Source organism: Chenopodium quinoa, unplaced genomic scaffold, assembly GCF_001683475.1.
Source record: "Chenopodium quinoa cultivar QQ74 unplaced genomic scaffold, ASM168347v1, whole genome shotgun sequence".
NCBI classification, from domain to species: domain Eukaryota; kingdom Viridiplantae; phylum Streptophyta; class Magnoliopsida; order Caryophyllales; family Amaranthaceae; genus Chenopodium; species Chenopodium quinoa.
The window spans coordinates 358,695-376,488 of NW_018744718.1; the positions used below are offsets into that span (position 1 = coordinate 358,695).

At 31.9% G+C, this 17,794-nt stretch overlaps 1 protein-coding gene across 1 annotated transcript; it reads left to right on the forward strand.

The window, feature by feature from the left end:
- The first annotated feature begins 8,260 nt into the window (after positions 1-8,260).
- Positions 8,261-17,043, forward strand: LOC110703208 (protein TOPLESS). The gene is made up of 27 exons (XM_021880964.1): positions 8,261-8,473; positions 8,962-9,103; positions 9,243-9,422; positions 9,516-9,629; positions 9,714-9,872; positions 10,337-10,514; positions 10,603-10,726; positions 10,847-10,956; positions 11,074-11,239; positions 11,332-11,441; positions 11,581-11,650; positions 11,764-11,837; positions 11,936-12,031; positions 12,127-12,222; positions 12,326-12,453; positions 12,571-12,805; positions 12,904-13,065; positions 13,146-13,241; positions 13,422-13,568; positions 14,548-14,658; positions 14,747-14,926; positions 15,036-15,164; positions 15,243-15,338; positions 15,499-15,687; positions 15,799-15,965; positions 16,392-16,659; positions 16,825-17,043. The coding sequence occupies exons 2-26, from the start codon at positions 9,024-9,026 to the stop codon at positions 16,603-16,605; spliced, it is 3,411 nt and encodes a 1,136-aa protein (XP_021736656.1). The 5' UTR covers positions 8,261-8,473; positions 8,962-9,023; the 3' UTR covers positions 16,606-16,659; positions 16,825-17,043.
- The last annotated feature ends 751 nt before the right edge of the window (positions 17,044-17,794 follow it).

The window sequence follows — 17,794 nt, forward strand, 5'->3', positions numbered from 1 at the left end:
ATTCTCCAATTAGGGCACCTGTCTCTTTCATGGTCCACCTTTCATCGATGGTCACATGCCCAATTCTTAAAGCTCCTCTTGACTTGAATGGTTCACGATCAATTGAAGCGAGTGAAGTGTAATAAATCTCCAAAATTTAATTTCCATACTTATATGTTGGAATAAAGTCATGGATTCCCCATTATTAAAGGAGGAGAAACTTTTTTTTTTTTTCTTCTTATCTAATGAGTAAATACTTGAATTTTGAATTTATTTTTTATTCATTAGAAAAAATTATTTATTTATTTTTATTTTAATTATATTTTTTGCTTTATCTTTCTATTTGGGGCCAAGTTTCTATGTTGGTAACTTGGTATCCATTGAGATTGCTACTTGCTAGTGGTTTTACTTTAATTTTTTAAAACTTTTTGGGTAAAGTATAAGTTAAACCAAAAAGAAAGAAAGAATAGAATAATAAAGTATTAGTAAAATTGGATAGCTACTTCCACCCAATAAAGGGTTGTACGTGGTAAGTAGTAATTGTATTGATCACATAAATTTACACATGCAAATTAAATTCTATTAATTTGTCTTTTACATTATTTAATTTTTTTTATTATTCTTAATATACAAATTAATTATATCAAAAAAAAATTAATATTTCATGCTATAATATAATTATAAATATTAATGGTCAAATTTATACATGTCCATATTTGTCAGTTAAATTATTACAATCAATTTAAATGAATGAAAATTTATTACTCTTACTAGCATAGTGTACGTGCGATGCACGGTTTATAAATCAAACTATTAAACCCGTAGGAAAAATAAAAATAAAAACAAGGTAATTCATTTACTATTAAGGACTTGGTTACTAATGGTCAATAAAAAAATTAAAGGAACGTTATTTGAATAGTATTTATGTTATTTGAATTTCTTTTAATTTTTTATAATGTTATTTTATTAATTGAAAAATAATTGAATAATACACCACATAGTTATATAAGAAGTGGACTAATTTATTATATCTCCCGTTGAGAAAAAACTAAAATTTTCTTATCATACCATCCGCATCAGTAGCTACAATCAATCTAATATATACATGTTTTATTTACCCGTCGCACTCATTAAATCTATAGACACAATAATAACCATATATTTGACCTGTCAGAACATATATTTTCCTAAGTTAAGCATTGTGCCAAAAACTATATATTATATAATAGTCATATATATAACCAACAGCTGATTAAATATAGTATACAACAAAAATAGTTCGTATATAGGTATGGATACGGATAATTTTATATAAATAAAATATACGGAGTATATATTACTAAGATTTATCCCTACCTTAATTATAAAATGGTTAACAAAACTCTTATAATAGTGCATGGACATTTATATATCTAAAAATGTTCTTTTTACATATATTTTCCCCCATTTAATTTTAAAAGCCTTAAAATTGTCTATTGAATTCGCTAAATTGATTTAAAAGGTTATGTTTATTTCAATATTTAAAGCCATTTACTATTTTCATTTCCTTTTGTTTTAATTTTTCTATTTAGAATTTATTAGACTATTAGGTTTAAAGATCGAAGTCAATATCTTTTTACCGTACAATCACTAAATCAAAGTCGCTCAACTAAGGGCCTATTCATATTTACTTATTTTCAGTTCAGTTCAGCTCCAATCAGTTCAGTTCAGCTCAGCTCCAATCAGTTCAGTTCAATTCAGTTCAGCTCTTAATTTCCCTCTCTCATAAAATATTCATTTCAGCTTAGTTCAGTTCAGTTCAGCTCCAATCAGTTAAGTTCAGCTCCAATCAGTTCAGTTCAGTTCAGCTCAGTTCGGTAAATATGATCAGGCCCTAAAGTTTTTGACATTGCATAGCTACACAACATCCAACACATTTAATGATTGCATGCAAATAATATTAATAAAACTACGCATTCGATACATTTAATTTTGATAGGTTTATATCTTTCATATTAACAAAAATTTACAAATGTTATTATTATATTTTGAAAAAAAAATTTAGACTTTGGAGTTTTGTATAAGATAGATAAAGGATAAGTTAATTCCCGTCATATATGCATTGAGTTTTGGGTGTTCTATCCGGTTCACCTTTGGGCTAATCCAGATTTGAGGATCTATTCTACGCTATTAGGTTCCACTCCCCTTCCGATTGTTGTTGCAGGGGAGCGAACACAGGTCCTCCCTACCAAGTGTAGTCTCAATTACCACTACACCAATAACCAAACACTTTGTATGGAGGACACGTGTTATAAAATATTATATTATATACATATACTTTTTTATATTATAAAAAATATTATATTATATACACATACTATTATAGTTAAAAGTATTATTATGTATAAAACAACATAAATTATTGCACATGATTGTTGTATATATTATCTAGTACAGTACATGAGCAATGCACGATTTTTAAATCAAAATGTTAGTTTTTCTAAAAAAAAATTCATAAGTAATAACATTATTAATACGAATATTACAATTTAAAACACGAGTAATAGTTATAATACATTTTATATCTATCCCTTTTCCGTCAAATGTCTAATTCAATTTAACTTTTATTCTTCTTGTTTTGATTGGTTATTGTTTTTTTTTTTTTTTTTTTTTTTTTTTTTTTATGCAAGAAAAACAAAAGGTCATTGTAAAAGACATTATATAGAAAATGAAAGGCCGATTAAAATTAAATTTATGTTCAAGATTATGTATTTTTTTCCAAGACAACATTTTGGCTCAGCATTCAGTATTTGTCAAGGAGCACAACAAACGATAAAAGTAATTTTTACACTATTTTGTATCTTTATCAAAAACTTTTGTATTCTCCGATTACTTGAATTGAATTTAGGATAATTTGTAGACTATTTTGGGTAACTTTTATCAATAAAGCATAAATAACTTTCATTCACTACAGGGTAGCTTTTATAATAGGTGCACAATATTTTATTGTACATCTGTTTTTTATTAAATGTTTGTATTGATTTCATAATTGACGTCAAACTAAATTCTTATTGATTTTATTTAATTTTCATAAAAAAAATTAGCCTTTCAAAATACGAAAACATTTGTTTCCTTAATTATGCCACTTTAATCATATTGCTTCAAATTAGTTATTATTCTTTAACTTGACTATAAATAAAGATTGGAAAGACTTTATGGATTATTTGTAGTATTGAAAAGTATATATTTATTATAAAAAAAAAAATTAAATCAATATTTATGTTACGAAATCATGAAAATCTTATGCATGTATAAAAACTTGCTTTTATTGTTTGAAGTTTAACAAAAATAACTATGCTTGAATATGTAAACAATAATTATATAGATATATTTAATACTTAAGATAAGCCAACGAGAGAGTGACATTATATTTGTCATTCTCACATTGAGGCGCTTGTCTTTTAGTATAATATATAGATAGATAGATTTTTAAAAGGTTATGAAATGACTCAATGAGTTTGGTCAAAAGTTTCAATTGTTACGTACATTCAAGGTAGTCTTATTGTGGCAAATTGAATGTACAATCTATACTTTTACAAAAAAATGCAACTAATATAATAGATTAATACCACCAAGTAATTCATTGTGTAGCACTGTTATAGCTTATGCGACTTGCTTAGGTCAAAGGTAAATTGATTAGTGTGTAATCTGAATATTAATATTATTTACTTCTCAATTCAACAAAAGTTTCCTATGGCACGAACTATTTACAATTTTATCTTCTTTTTCCTACTTTCATCATCAAAGTTCAAAACTAGGTTAGGGTCCTTTCTCATTATTCAATTTAAAATTTCTTCCACTTTCTCTCGTCACACCTACATTTCTTGTAAGATACTGTGGATAAGCCAAAACTCGGTGCAAAGACGGTGCACTGATACGACAATTAAATTGGAACAAATTTATAGTTGTTAAAATTTGAATCTGTGAAGATAGTGGTAACTGAGACTCGGTTTGAGAGGTTGATAGGGGATCGTAGGAGTAACAAGTGTTGGAATCCAAAGTTATGATGATACACATAGTTGTTAATCATATAGTGAGAATACTAGATACGTAAAAAAGATACTCTTAGGCACGTCGGTCTCTAACTGAAATATCATATACATAAGTTTAGTTTCTCTAACTAAATAAACCATGGCATATACACAAGTTTAGCATAAAATTATATTTAATTTCTTTAATACTCCATATAATAATAAAAATATAAATACAAATATATTGTTTACACCATGATTGGAAATTGGAATGCATAATAGAGTTTTGTGTAAAAAAAAGGACACTATAAATATAATAAACCCACACACAAAAGAAATAGTGAGAAAGTGTAAAACATAAACGAATGATATTCATGGACCAATTTAAAGAAACACGTAAGGCTTATGACATAGACGTCTTTTTCCCTAAAACCGTACTTTATTCTATAGTCTATGTGACCTTGCTTCGGTACTCCCTACGCCTCATTCGGATTCTTTTGGCTCCACTTTTCAGGATTTATAATCCCACCAATACAACCTATTTTGATCTCCCAATTAATATCTAATTTTATCTTAAAATGCTTATCAACCGTTAGATTTGCCTAGGAATTTGTACCACTTTGTTTTGATCAATTATGATAGACTAATGAGTTTATTTTGCTTACTTATAATTAAGCACCAGAAAAACCACCGAGGGATTAGGGTTTGGATTATTTTGCTCTAACTTTTACCCGGGGAATATATTATAATGCTAGTAATGTTTTGTTAAAGGAGAATAGTTGCATTGAAAGTATGTAATTACGAGTGTTTAGCTTGTTTTCTTCCCCTTATTTTTGATTGATTGAAAATAAATTTATTGGGTTTATATTTTTATTGAATAGACATTATTTGTACTGAATCGGAATTAATTTTACTTATTCTATTTTATATTTGTTCTTTGAATCTACTAATTAAAACTTATTTTTACTGAACGAAATTATTTTTGTTGAAAAAAATTAATTTTACCAAATATTACTACATATTATTTTAAGTTGAAGAAAACAAGACCCGAGTGCATGTATTATAGGCTTATGAGGGTAAATGTGTAAAATTAGTATTGTTTATTTTAGTAAAGTTTAGAAATGTATTATATAATGGGGCCCGGTACATTTGGACCCTCCTCCTTCGAGGATATTGAAACTACTACGTAGATATTGATGGATCCGTTGTAAATAATGAACTCCACAATAATGAAGCTATTGCTCTTTGTAATAGATTGTTGCTAGCGAATTTTTTTTATCATTGCCCATATTACTATAGAAGGTGATAATTGTTATAAATATTTTTCAAGATCATAATACTGGTTTGTTATGATTTACTAAACTGAGCTGATTGAAGCTAAACTAAAATGAATATTTTATAGAAGAAGGAAATTAGGAACTGAGTTGAACTGAAATAAAGTTACGTTGAAGAGAACAAGCTCTACGTGCCCATGAGAGTTCGAGTTACAAATGGTGGATGTCAAGATTCTCCTACAACAATTTTAGACCTCCAGGTCCAAATACGTCTACCAAGAAGCCATTAGGCTAGGTTACATATTATGTATGTAGCCTCAATTGGTCGTTATAGAACGAATAGCCTCCAACATATAGATCTTTTTATAGTTGTAAACATTAACTTTTCCTATTACCTTTAGTTTGGTGCATTTAGATAAGATGAGCCTTATTTATTTATTTATTATTATTATGTATATCTAGCTTTCAATAAAATAAAATAAATTAATCAAAGAAAAAAAATATGAACCATATAGTAAGAAATCAAACGAATTATGATATGATAAATCTTGCACATAAAATGGAGGAAATCATGATGATTTAGTATTTAGTATCCAAATATATTTATTAGAAATCAAGCAAAATAAATTTGGCAAATTGAACATTATACTAAGGGCCTGTTCTGTTCCGTTGAAATTCAGTTCAATTCAGTTCAGTTAGTTCAGCTCAGTTCAGTTCAGTTCAGTTCAGTTCATTTCAGCTCTTAATTTATGTCTAATGATATTGCTAATGATATAAAGCCAAATTTCATTCTTTTAAGATCTTATTACAACGACAACAACAACAAAAATAATAATAATAAATTGTATATAAAAATAATAATAATAATAATAATAATAATAATAATATTAACAATAATAATAATAATAACAATAATAATTGAAATAATAATAATAATACTAACAATAATAATCAATAAATAATAATAATCATCAATAAATAATAATAATAATAATAACAATAATAATAATAATAATACTAATAATAATAATCAATAAATAATAATAATAATTATCAATAATTAATAATAATAATAATAATAACAATAATAATATTGATACAATTCATTGTTCAAATGGTTCTATTTTTTTGAAACATATTTCTAATGTTAATCTCATTGAGAAAATTAGAGTACTACACAACTTAAACTAATTTTATAATATATTTTCCATACATTTTATAATATATTTTCCATACATTTTATAATATATTTCCCATACATTTTATAATATATTTTCCATACATTTTATAATTATAATTATATAGTATATTTTTCGTAAATATTTTAATATGTACATTTGTATATACACATATGTATAGTAATAAATATCAATAAATAATCAATAAATAATCAAAGATCACTGATCCGTAGTTAAAAGTCACTAATTAATAAGTTCAGTTCAGTTCAGTTCGGTTCAGTTCAGTTCAGTTCAGTTCAGTTCAGCTCGGTTCAGTTTAGTTCAGTTCAGTTCAGCTCGGTTCAGTTCAGTTCAGTTCAGTTCAGTTCAGCTGAGTTCAGTCAATCGGAACAGGCCCTAAGATATCAATCCACCTTTTTAAAAATCAATTATATATTAATTTTCATATAATTCGTATATTTTCTTTCTTCTCGTTTGTTCCAAATTAAGGAGTACTCCGTAGTTTCTAAGAAAAAGGTTCTATACTATTTTGATACAGAGTACGGGCCTATTCACATTTACTGAATTATGCTGAACTGAACTAGTTGGAGCTGAACTGAACTAGATTGAATTGAACTGAGTTGAGCTGAAATGAATTTATGAGAGAGAAATTAAGAGCTGAACTGAACTGAACTGATTGAAGCTGAACTGAACTGATTGGAGCTGAACTGAACTGAACCGAACCAAACTGAAATTAAGTAAATGTGAATAGGCCCTACATCATTCCACTTACTACCAAAAAGTAAAGCGCTTGTGAGATTGATAAAAACAGAAAAAATTAAAATTTTTATGCAAATGAGAATAGTAGGAGAAAGATAAATTAAATAACACGGAGTAGTAGATCATTACCAAAATACGGAGTTCTCCGTAATACTCAAGGGTAAAATATTGCAAATTCTATTTTTTTTTTGTGAAACAAAATATTGCAATTAATATACTCTCTTCATTTTTTTTTATTGAATATTCCTTTTGATTATATTTTAGTCCCAAAATTTTCACCCCATTTACATTTTTCAACCGCCATTAATATTAATTTTTTTACTAAAATTCCATCCAATTTGTAACAATATTTGTGCAAATTTAATTTTCCCATGTAAATTTTGTTTTTTCATGTGCTTTTATCACTTTATCTCTCTACTTTTTTGAATACTCAATGTAAATTTATTTTTCTAATGTACTTTTACTACTTATTTATATTTATTAATTATAGTAAAAATTGTCCACAAAACAATATCAATAGTAAACTGTGGAAGTAAAACAAAACGAGTACTCCGTAAGTGTTCTACACCCATTAAATTTTGACAATAATAAATTTAAATTAAATTAAAAGAATTTTTTTTTTCAAAGTACCAGTCTACTGGAGCAGTTGCTTGTTACTGTACCACTTACAGTGTGGTTGATTGTACAGAATCATTTCTCCGCACTACTCAAAAAATTAAAATCCACACAGCCTGTTCTTTCATCACCTTAAAGATTCCGCGCCGATAAACTCGTCATTTTTTTATTATTTTTTTGATAATCTCGTCAATTTTATAACTCGTCAATCAATTTTATTTCCTTTTTTTTTTTTAAAAAAAAACCAAGTGGGCCCCACCTAAAATAAATAAAAATATTCCACATTTAATTATAACCAAATTCACTTATCGTATCACATAATAAGTAATCGTAGAAGAAGGCTCACTTATCAGATAAGTAAATTGCTTATCTTATCAAAGCTTTCTGTCTCCTCATATAAAAATCCACAAAAACATTATTTTCCTGCAAAAACAAACTCATCCATCCCCCATCCTTTTTATTTTCTCTCTCTTCATCCATCATTATTTTTTTTCATTTTCTCTCTCTAGAAGTCTAAACCCCCATTTTTAGAGAGAGAAAGTTGTAAGTAGAGAGAGAAAGTAAGTTGTAATCGAAGGAGAATTTCTCACCAATTTTTTCTTTTTTTATTTTTAATTTTTTATTTTGGGATTTGTATGGATCTCTTCTTCTGCTGTTGGTAAGATTTTAGGTCTGTGTTCTTCAAGTTTCAATTTTTTTTTAAATTTTTTTTTTTTTTTAAAGGAGTACTTTTTATTTTATGTAATTTTGTTTTTGATTAAAGTAAAAAAAAAAAACTAAAAAAACCCAGTTTGGGATTTTGGCATCTTTGATTTTTGATAGGGTTTAAGCTATGAAAGCAGCTTTAATTTTGATGATCTTTAAGAACCCTAATTTTTATTTTTCTCTCTCCTCTTTTTTCTGGGTTGTCGGCGATTTTTGAAAAATGTCGTTTAGGTAAAGTAAAAAATAAATAAATCCCAAATCTAATCTACTAACTGTTCGTCTTGGGTATATATTTTTTTTTCAATTTATATTTTCTTAATTTTTTTGGGAATATTTTTTATTTGTTTACTGTAATAATTGTTTATTTCTGGTAGATATTATGGTGGTTTTATTTACTTTTAAAATTTAATTTACCCATTTTTCTGATTTGGGGTTTTACAGATCTGGAGAAATTTGAGGAGATCACGGAATTTCTGGGCGGAAAAACGAAAGAGCAGTTTAAGATGTCATCTCTAAGTAGAGAGCTTGTTTTCCTGATTTTACAGTTTTTAGATGAAGAAAAGTTTAAGGAAACTGTTCACAAGTAAGTTTTTTTTTTTTTTTTTTTTTTTTTTTTTTTTCATATTTACAGTTTTGCTATGAATTTGGTTGCTTTATTGTTAATTATGTTTATGATGATTAAATTGAAATGGGTTATGATTTTTGCCTATGAATATAATTAGGCTTGAACAGGAATCTGGGTTTTTCTTTAATATGAAGTATTTTGAGGATGAGGTGCATAATGGTAATTGGGACGAGGTTGAGAGGTATCTTTCGGGGTTTACGAAAGTTGATGATAATCGATACTCAATGAAGATATTCTTCGAAATCCGAAAGCAAAAGTACTTAGAGGCACTGGACAAGTGAGTTTTTATGTTACATTTGGACTTTAGTTGATTGCAATTGTGATATTACTGGTGTTTATGTGAAATGTGGTCGATTGGGTTTTGTTGCAGGCATGATCGATCGAAGGCAGTGGATATACTTGTCAAGGATCTGAAGGTTTTTGCTTCATTTAATGAAGAGTTGTTTAAGGAAATTACTCAACTGTTGACATTGGAGAATTTCAGGTATTAATACTGTGTGGTGAGTAGTTTCTATATGTTATATGATTTTGGAACTATGGCATTGAATTGATTGCGTTTTGTTCACAGAGAGAATGAGCAGTTGTCTAAATATGGAGATACAAAATCTGCAAGGGCAATAATGTTGGTTGAACTCAAGAAGCTAATTGAAGCCAATCCCTTGTTTCGTGACAAATTGCAATTTCCGAATCTTAAGAATTCTAGGTTGCGAACCCTGATCAATCAGAGGTACAACATTAATGCGGATAGATTTTGTTCTGTGATTTGCTGGATTTGAGTATTTATGATGAATTTTAGGCTCTGCCATGTTGCTTTGTCGTTGTCGTAAAGTACAACTGTTAAAATTGGTCATGTAGCATTCGTAGCTATAGTGATTTTTGTACCATGTCATCTTGAGAATGACAATGTAGCAGTTAATCACCATTTACAAATGTAATTGCAGTGGAGAGAGTGAGAGACTGCAAATTTAAAGCATGATTGTTTTCGAAAAACGGATGGTTGACAACAAGAAACTGTAACAAAGCTTTATGTGGCTGCTGAAGAATATATTTATCATTGAGCAGCATACTTTTACTTGGCTTAAATGTAGTTCATGCTTCTATTGCTTCACTCCATTAGTCTGTCCTCACTTGGATGACCTATACTATCAGCATCAACAATTAAACTCTTGTTTAATTGACTTTCAATTGCAGCTTGAATTGGCAGCATCAACTGTGTAAGAACCCTAGGCCGAATCCAGATATCAAGACGCTGTTTGTGGATCACTCTTGTGGACAACCAAATGGTGCTCGTGCTCCATCGCCGGCTAATAATCCTCTATTAGGCTCATTGCCAAAAGCAGGAGGCTTTCCACCTTTGGGTGCACATGGGGTGGGTATAGTGGTTTTGATGATTTGTTGTATATGATTTTTCCTGGACTGATTCATGATCATGACAATATTTCTGCATATGCCTACAGCCTTTTCAGCCAACACCTGCTCAAGTGCCAGCCCCTCTTGCTGGATGGATGTCCAATCCTTCTACTGTAACTCATCCCGCTGTATCTGGTGGACCTATTGGGCTTGGTGCTCCGTCAATGCCTGGTATTGTTGTAGATACCTTTAATGTTTTGTTGAATTTGGTGGAAAATTCCGGTACCCTTTTACTGGCATTTGATAATTTGTTAATCCTTATGAATGTTATATTTCTTGATGTCCTCCTAGCTGCATTGAAGCATCCAAGGACTCCTCCTACAAATTCTTCCATGGATTATCCATCTGGAGACTCTGATCATGTTGCCAAGAGAACAAGACCGATAGGAATATCTGATGAGGTCTTTAAACTATATTATAATATGTATTCATTGTTTCTTCTGTAATTTGAATTAGGAAATTAAATTTGTCAGAATATGCTTTTTTCTTAAAAATCAAATTTGCTTTCTTTGGTACAGGTTAATCTTCCTGTGAATGTACTGCCAGTGTCATTTCCTGGCCATGGTCATACTCAGCCATTCAATGCACCTGATGATTTGCCCAAAAGTGTTGTTAGGACTTTGAATCAGGGGTCTTCTCCTATGAGTATGGATTTTCATCCTGTTCAGCTGACACTACTTCTGGGTTAGTCTCTGTCCATTTCTTTCACATTATGGATTTTTTTGATGATTTGTTCTGGATGACTGACTTGTGCCACTCTTTTGTTTTTCTTTCAGTTGGCACAAATGTCGGAGACATAGCATTATGGGAAGTTGGCTCCCGTGAAAGGCTGGTCTTAAGAAACTTTAAAGTTTGGGAGCTTAGTACGTGCTCAATGCCTCTGCAGGTATCCATTTTCTGATTTGCATCACATGTAGAATCCCCTGCTCTATAAATAATCTCTATGGTTGAGTGGTTGACTTATTAACTTCTGTCACCTTGCTTTTAATTCTTGTATAATTTCTCTTTTTTTCCTTGCTTTTTAGTCAGCTCTAGTCAAAGATCCTGCCGTTTCTGTTAACCGTGTGATTTGGAGCCCTGATGGATCCTTGTTTGGTGAGCTTTAGAGAATTTATAGTTTCTATTATGAGTTTTGTGTTGCTAAATTGTATGAAATATATCCTTTAGTTGATATATTTATCCTTTTCTTGTATTTATTTGTGTGATAGGGGTTGCATACTCAAGGCACATTGTACAAATATATTCATATCATGGTAATGAAGATGTACGACAACATTTAGAGGTATATAGAACAGCCAGAATCCTGAGTGAAAGATGATGGCTATGATTTTTTTTTTCACTGTTCAAATTTTGATGTGCTAAACATGTTTTTGAATGCAGATTGATGCTCATGTTGGAGGAGTGAACGATATTGCCTTTTCTACTCCTAATAAACAACTCTGTGTTATCACGTGTGGGGATGACAAGACCATTAAAGTTCGTTTTTCATCTTCTATATCCTTGCTTGCCTTTTTTAACCACATTTATGAATATTTAATCCATACTTGTCCTTATTTTATTATTATATGTAGGTGTGGGATGCTGCTACCGGTTCAAAGCAATATACATTTGAAGGCCATGAGGCTCCTGTTTACTCGGTGTGCCCACATTATAAAGAGAACATACAGGTTGCTACCATAATAATCTTCGGTGTTATATATATGATTATTTTTTTTGCTTGTATGATTTTGTGATGTTAAGGTGCCTTGATTTTGCATGTTTATGGAGCAGTTTATTTTTTCAACTGCTGTCGATGGAAAGATTAAAGCTTGGTTGTATGACAATCTGGGCTCTCGCGTCGATTATGATGCTCCAGGCCGCTGGTGCACAACCATGGCTTATAGTCAAGACGGGACCAGGTAGATCCACTAGAATGTTGTAGTATTGTTTCTGTTTGATTTGTATCTGCTTAACATAATTCTGCCCTTTTTCTTGTTTTTATTTGATTTCATATTATTTTTTGTTGGTCATTGCAGGCTTTTTTCATGTGGTACCAGTAAAGATGGTGAATCACATATTGTTGAATGGAATGAGAGTGAAGGTGCTGTGAAGCGAACCTATCAAGGGTTTCGGAAAAGATCGCTAGGTGTTGTTCAGTTTGATACGACTAAGAATCGATATTTGGCTGCCGGTGATGATTTTTCTATTAAGTTCTGGGATATGGACAATGTGCAGCTGTTGACTTCCATTGATGCTGATGGAGGACTTCCAGTAAGTTGTCTGTTGCAGTTGTGAAGATTAGATTATGTGATTTATTGCATGTCCCTTGCTAACTTACTAATGTTACTATCAATGTTTTTTTTTTGAAGGCAAGTCCACGTATCCGCTTCAACAAAGATGGTACACTTTTAGCAATCTCTGCAAGTGAAAATGGAATAAAAATTGTGGCTAATTCTGATGGCCTCCGGCTTTTACGGACATATGAAAATCTTTCATATGATTCCTCCAGAGCATCTGAATCTTTGACAAAGGTTACAGTTAGAGATTTATTTTCTGTTGCATGTAACTACTGTTGGGGAACCTCATAGCTAATATTTGACTTCTCTTGCAGCCTTCAATCAATCCCATTTCTGCTGCTGCCGCTGCAGCTGCTACTAGTTCTGGGCTCCCTGACAGAAGTGCCCCTATGATTTCCATGGGTGGAATGGTATGTTTCTAACGTGTTTGAGCTACATTTAATTTGCTTTGAGTATAGATACGCTTACCATTGCTTTGTAGCAAATCTTTTTTTTCCCCCTTTGCACTTTTTAATTATTGGTTTGTGGAGGCTAGTTCAGTGCTTGAGCACTTTATTGTCTGTTTACAAAGCTACAATTGCTCTGTACAGAATGTAGATGCTAGAAGCATGGGAGATGTAAAATCGCGAATTCTTGAGGAAACTAATGACAAATCAAAGATCTGGAAGCTTTGTGAAATCAGTGAACCAGCTCAGTGTCGTTCATTGCGACTCCCTGAACACATGAGAGCAGCTAAGGTATACTTATTAACATTTATTTTATAGAGATTAGACAAGATCTCTGAGATATGCTCCCTATCTACTTGAATAAGCCTTGTAGCAGATCTCTTTGCTATCTGGAAATTCTTGTTGCTCTTTCACTAGTTTTTAAGCTGTTAATCAGCTTACTATAAGCCTTTAGGAGGCTTTTGGTTGATGTGTGAGAGTCCTCAGTTGCTATAATTCAAAGATGGAAGGCAATAGTGTTTCTGCTTCCCATGAGTAATCATTATTTGCTTATTTCAAGCTAGTTCATCAGCTTTAAGACATTATATGTATTAAAATAGATCTCTTCCATTGGATATTTTTTATTATTAAAAGAGGGGGGGGGGGGGGGGAAGAGGGGAGGCATTATGAAATTACATATTGGATGGCTGATGCATTGAAGGAGACGCTTCTTGAGAATTAGGGACTTTGACTAGTGACCATATCTGAACAAAGGCATGCAACCAGACACTGTTGAACTGTGGAAAGTTTACAGAGAATCTTTGAATGTGAAGTTGTACGTGGCCTAAGTTTGGAGGTGAACCTGCATAATTGCATTGGACTACTTAGTCTGCTTCTGGATCGCTGATGTCGAGACCTGTGAAAGTTTTCCTGGACTCTTTATCACTTGAAGATTATTTAAAGTCTGGACTCTGGAGGCAGGGATACTCTTCAAGATTTAAAAGCTTTGAGGTCCTTGCCTTTTTATCTCTAGGTTTTGCATATATGTCTACAACAGTACAAATAGGGTGTGAAAACTGTGAATGTTGTATATAGCATGTCTGCTCAACTTGTAGCTTTATAGATATTTGGATGTAATTTGGAGGATGCGAAACTCAGAACAACATTGTTGCTGCCTGCTTATGCTATGAACTTCTGACAGTATTAATTCGTTTTTATGTTCTTTCAAAAAAGGGTATACAATGAGCTACGTTCACTGAGTTTTTTTTTTATTTATTGCATGGTGATGCAGATTTCTAGACTGATCTATACAAACTCAGGTAATGCTATCTTGGCATTAGCTTCAAATGCAATTCATTTGCTTTGGAAATGGCAGAGGAATGAACGTAACGCAAGTGGGAAGGTATGCTTGTAATATACACCACCTATGTAACTTTCTTTTGCTGGTTGCGTGAAAATGTCCTATATGTAACCTTAATATGTCTGTTTAGGCATCAGCTAATGTTCCACCTCAGCTCTGGCAACCCTCTAGTGGTATTTTGATGACAAATGATATCTCTGATGCAAGTCCTGAAGAGGCTGTTCCTTGCTTTGCTTTGTCCAAGAATGATTCGTATGTAATGTCTGCATCCGGAGGGAAGATTTCCCTTTTCAACATGATGACTTTTAAGGTAACCAATGGCACATAGTCTACGTTCCGGCTTGTTATTGAATATCTTTTGTTTTATTTTGCGCTTTATCACTGTATATTTTTTTTTTCTAATTTTCATTTGAGTGCAGACAATGACGGTCTTTATGCCTCCACCACCAGCAGCAACATTTCTTGCTTTCCATCCTCAAGATAACAATATAATTGCTATTGGCATGGATGATTCTACTATTCAGATATATAACGTTAGAGTAGATGAGGTATCTTGCAATTTTATGGTAATATTTGCAGATAACTTAGTTCAAAATTGACACTGACGATCTCCTTATTTGGTGCAGGTTAAAAGCAAGCTGAAAGGTCACTCAAAAAGAATAACTGGTTTGGCCTTCTCGCATTCGTTAAATGTTCTGGTCTCATCTGGTGCCGATGCTCAGGTATGTAATACTAAAGAGTTTCTATCCTCCTGAATTACTAGTACATGGATTATCTTTGTATATGCTTTTTGTATGGGACGGTTAGGGTGATTGGAACCATCTATGAATTTGTACTGCCTCTTTGCTCATCACTATCTTTTTATTTTATTGTGATGTCTAGATATGTGTATGGGGCTCAGATAACTGGGAAAAGCAAAGGTCAAAGTTTCTGCAGCTTCCTGCAGGAAGGGCACCGACAGCACCATCAGATACACGTGTCCAATTTCATCAAGACCAAATACATTTCCTTGTTGTGCATGAAACTCAGCTGGCAATTTTTGAAACAAAACAATTAGAATGTGTTAAGCAGGTGTGTCATCTTCCAAGCATGAAACGATGGCTTCAAGTCTTTACTTATGATGCTTTGCACTAATGTTTTTTTCTTTTTTTTTAAAAAAAAAATTTATTATCTGTTTTTCAGTGGGTTCCACGTGAATCTTCTGCTCCAATCTCCCATGCAACATTTTCTTGTGATAGTCAACTGGTATACGCCAGCTTCTTGGATGCAACTGTTTGTGTGTTCAGTGCTGCAAATCTCAGACTAAGATGTCGAATTAATCCTTCTGCATATCTTCCAGCCAATGTCAGGTACATATTTACTTGTTTAGCAGTGTTGACAGTTGGAATAGCATTTCTTTGCTGAGAGATGATAGCAAGCAACTTTTCATTCTATGAAAGAGTTTAAGAATCTGTATTGTTGATTTTGAAATTAGTGCTGGTGAAGAAAATTAGCCCTCCATGCACCTATTTGGTAGTAGTGTGTACGATGATGAGTTATGGAACTTTCTTATTTGGTTGATATACTTTTACATGCCTTTTTCAACACCAATAAGGGGAAGATTGGGGGTTGGGAGGCATGTGAGATTGTGAGAAGGTGGTCATCAAAATAGATTTCAAAATTAAGATTTTGCTATTGAGTGCTTTAATTGCGACATCAAGTTTCTTGAGATGCTCTAGTATGATTTAGCAAATTGCTGTTATACATCTAATTATTCTGTAATTATTGTATTGCAGTAGCTCTAATGTCCATCCGCTTGTCATCGCTGCACATCCGCAAGAAGCAAATCAGTTTGCGGTAGGACTTTCGGATGGTGGTGTTCATGTATTCGAGCCACTTGAATCTGAAGGAAAATGGGGTGTACCCCCTCCAATGGAAAATGGATCAGCAGGCAGTGGGCCAGCTACACCTTCAGTAGGACCATCGGGTTCTGATCAACAACAAAGATGATGCATGAAGTTGCAGAGCAGGAGTTAGTTGTTTGCTGGCTTATTTTCTATCTAGGTATGGTCATTACTCTCGAGCTTCCATGTTTGTTGATTAGATTGACACATTATTTCCTATTTCCGGGGTGAGTGAATATGAATCATCTCTCAGACTATCAGTCTATTTTTGGCTTTTTGCTGTCAAAGAAGATCTTGATCCTGTTGTTGTTTCAACTGTATGCAGGTTTAGGCTCTGGCTATGTATTTACTCAAGTTCGATTGTGCAGTTAAGGTATATGTATTTACTCAAGTTCGTTTAGAGATTAAACATGTTTGGGCCAGAGCAACATATGGTATATACAGTAGGAGTACCTATTCTCAGGTGTTCTCTTTTGTGTTAATGATGAAATATCTTTTGAAGAATCAAAATTTTATTCTCTTTCTTGATTTGTTTTAGTTTCTACTGTATTGTGGTGTGTTTGATAAGTTCTCTCGTTTAACCAATTTAACAGGCAGATGCTCATTCTTCAGATATATTTATTCCTTGAACCTAAAACAATAAACCAAATATACTTCCATTTTAGTTGATATGCGAATTTTATGAATCCATTTCCTAGAAATAGGGTTTTATTTTCCTTATTTGTACATGGTAACGTTTTATTATTCTCTCATAAAATTTGAGATGGGCGAATATGGGGGAACTGGAGAGGGTTAATAGGAGTCGTCCTCTTGAGTTTGGTCTTCCACCCGAGCTTGATTTAAGATCTTGGTGCCCTTGTGTAGTTGTGTGCCCGCCCTTGATTCATCCTCAATATAGAAACCAACATGGTGTTGCAACACAATTGGAATCAGCATGACATTAACACATAGTTATTGAGAGAAGGACATGAAGTCAACACTACACGAAACAAAACCGAACATGACCCGTTTAGATTAAATAATTATTTTTTGAGACTATCCCACATTATGCATAGATATGTTCCGTTTATTTTATACATAATGTGGGAACCGTAACCTCTTCCAATATTTTTAAGTTGAATCGATGTTGCGTTGACTTTTTGCCAACTGAACTCTTCTTTGCCTAACATTTGCAAATTTCAAACAAACATTGGTATTCAATTAATCCAACTCCCAAAGGACACACTATTAATGACAATAAACATGTAAGTAAGTCACATTATTGCCTTTTACGAAATATACTTGATTGGACAATA

Coding starts and splice junctions, on each gene's coding strand:
- LOC110703208 (XM_021880964.1), top strand. CDS start 9,024: ATGTCATCTCTAAGTAGAGAGCTTGTTTTCCTGATTTTACAGTTTTTA. Junction 9,104..9,242: donor TTTAAGGAAACTGTTCACAA/GTAAGTTTTTTT, acceptor GAATATAATTAG/GCTTGAACAGGAATCTGGGT. Junction 14,927..15,035: donor TCAACATGATGACTTTTAAG/GTAACCAATGGC, acceptor ATTTGAGTGCAG/ACAATGACGGTCTTTATGCC.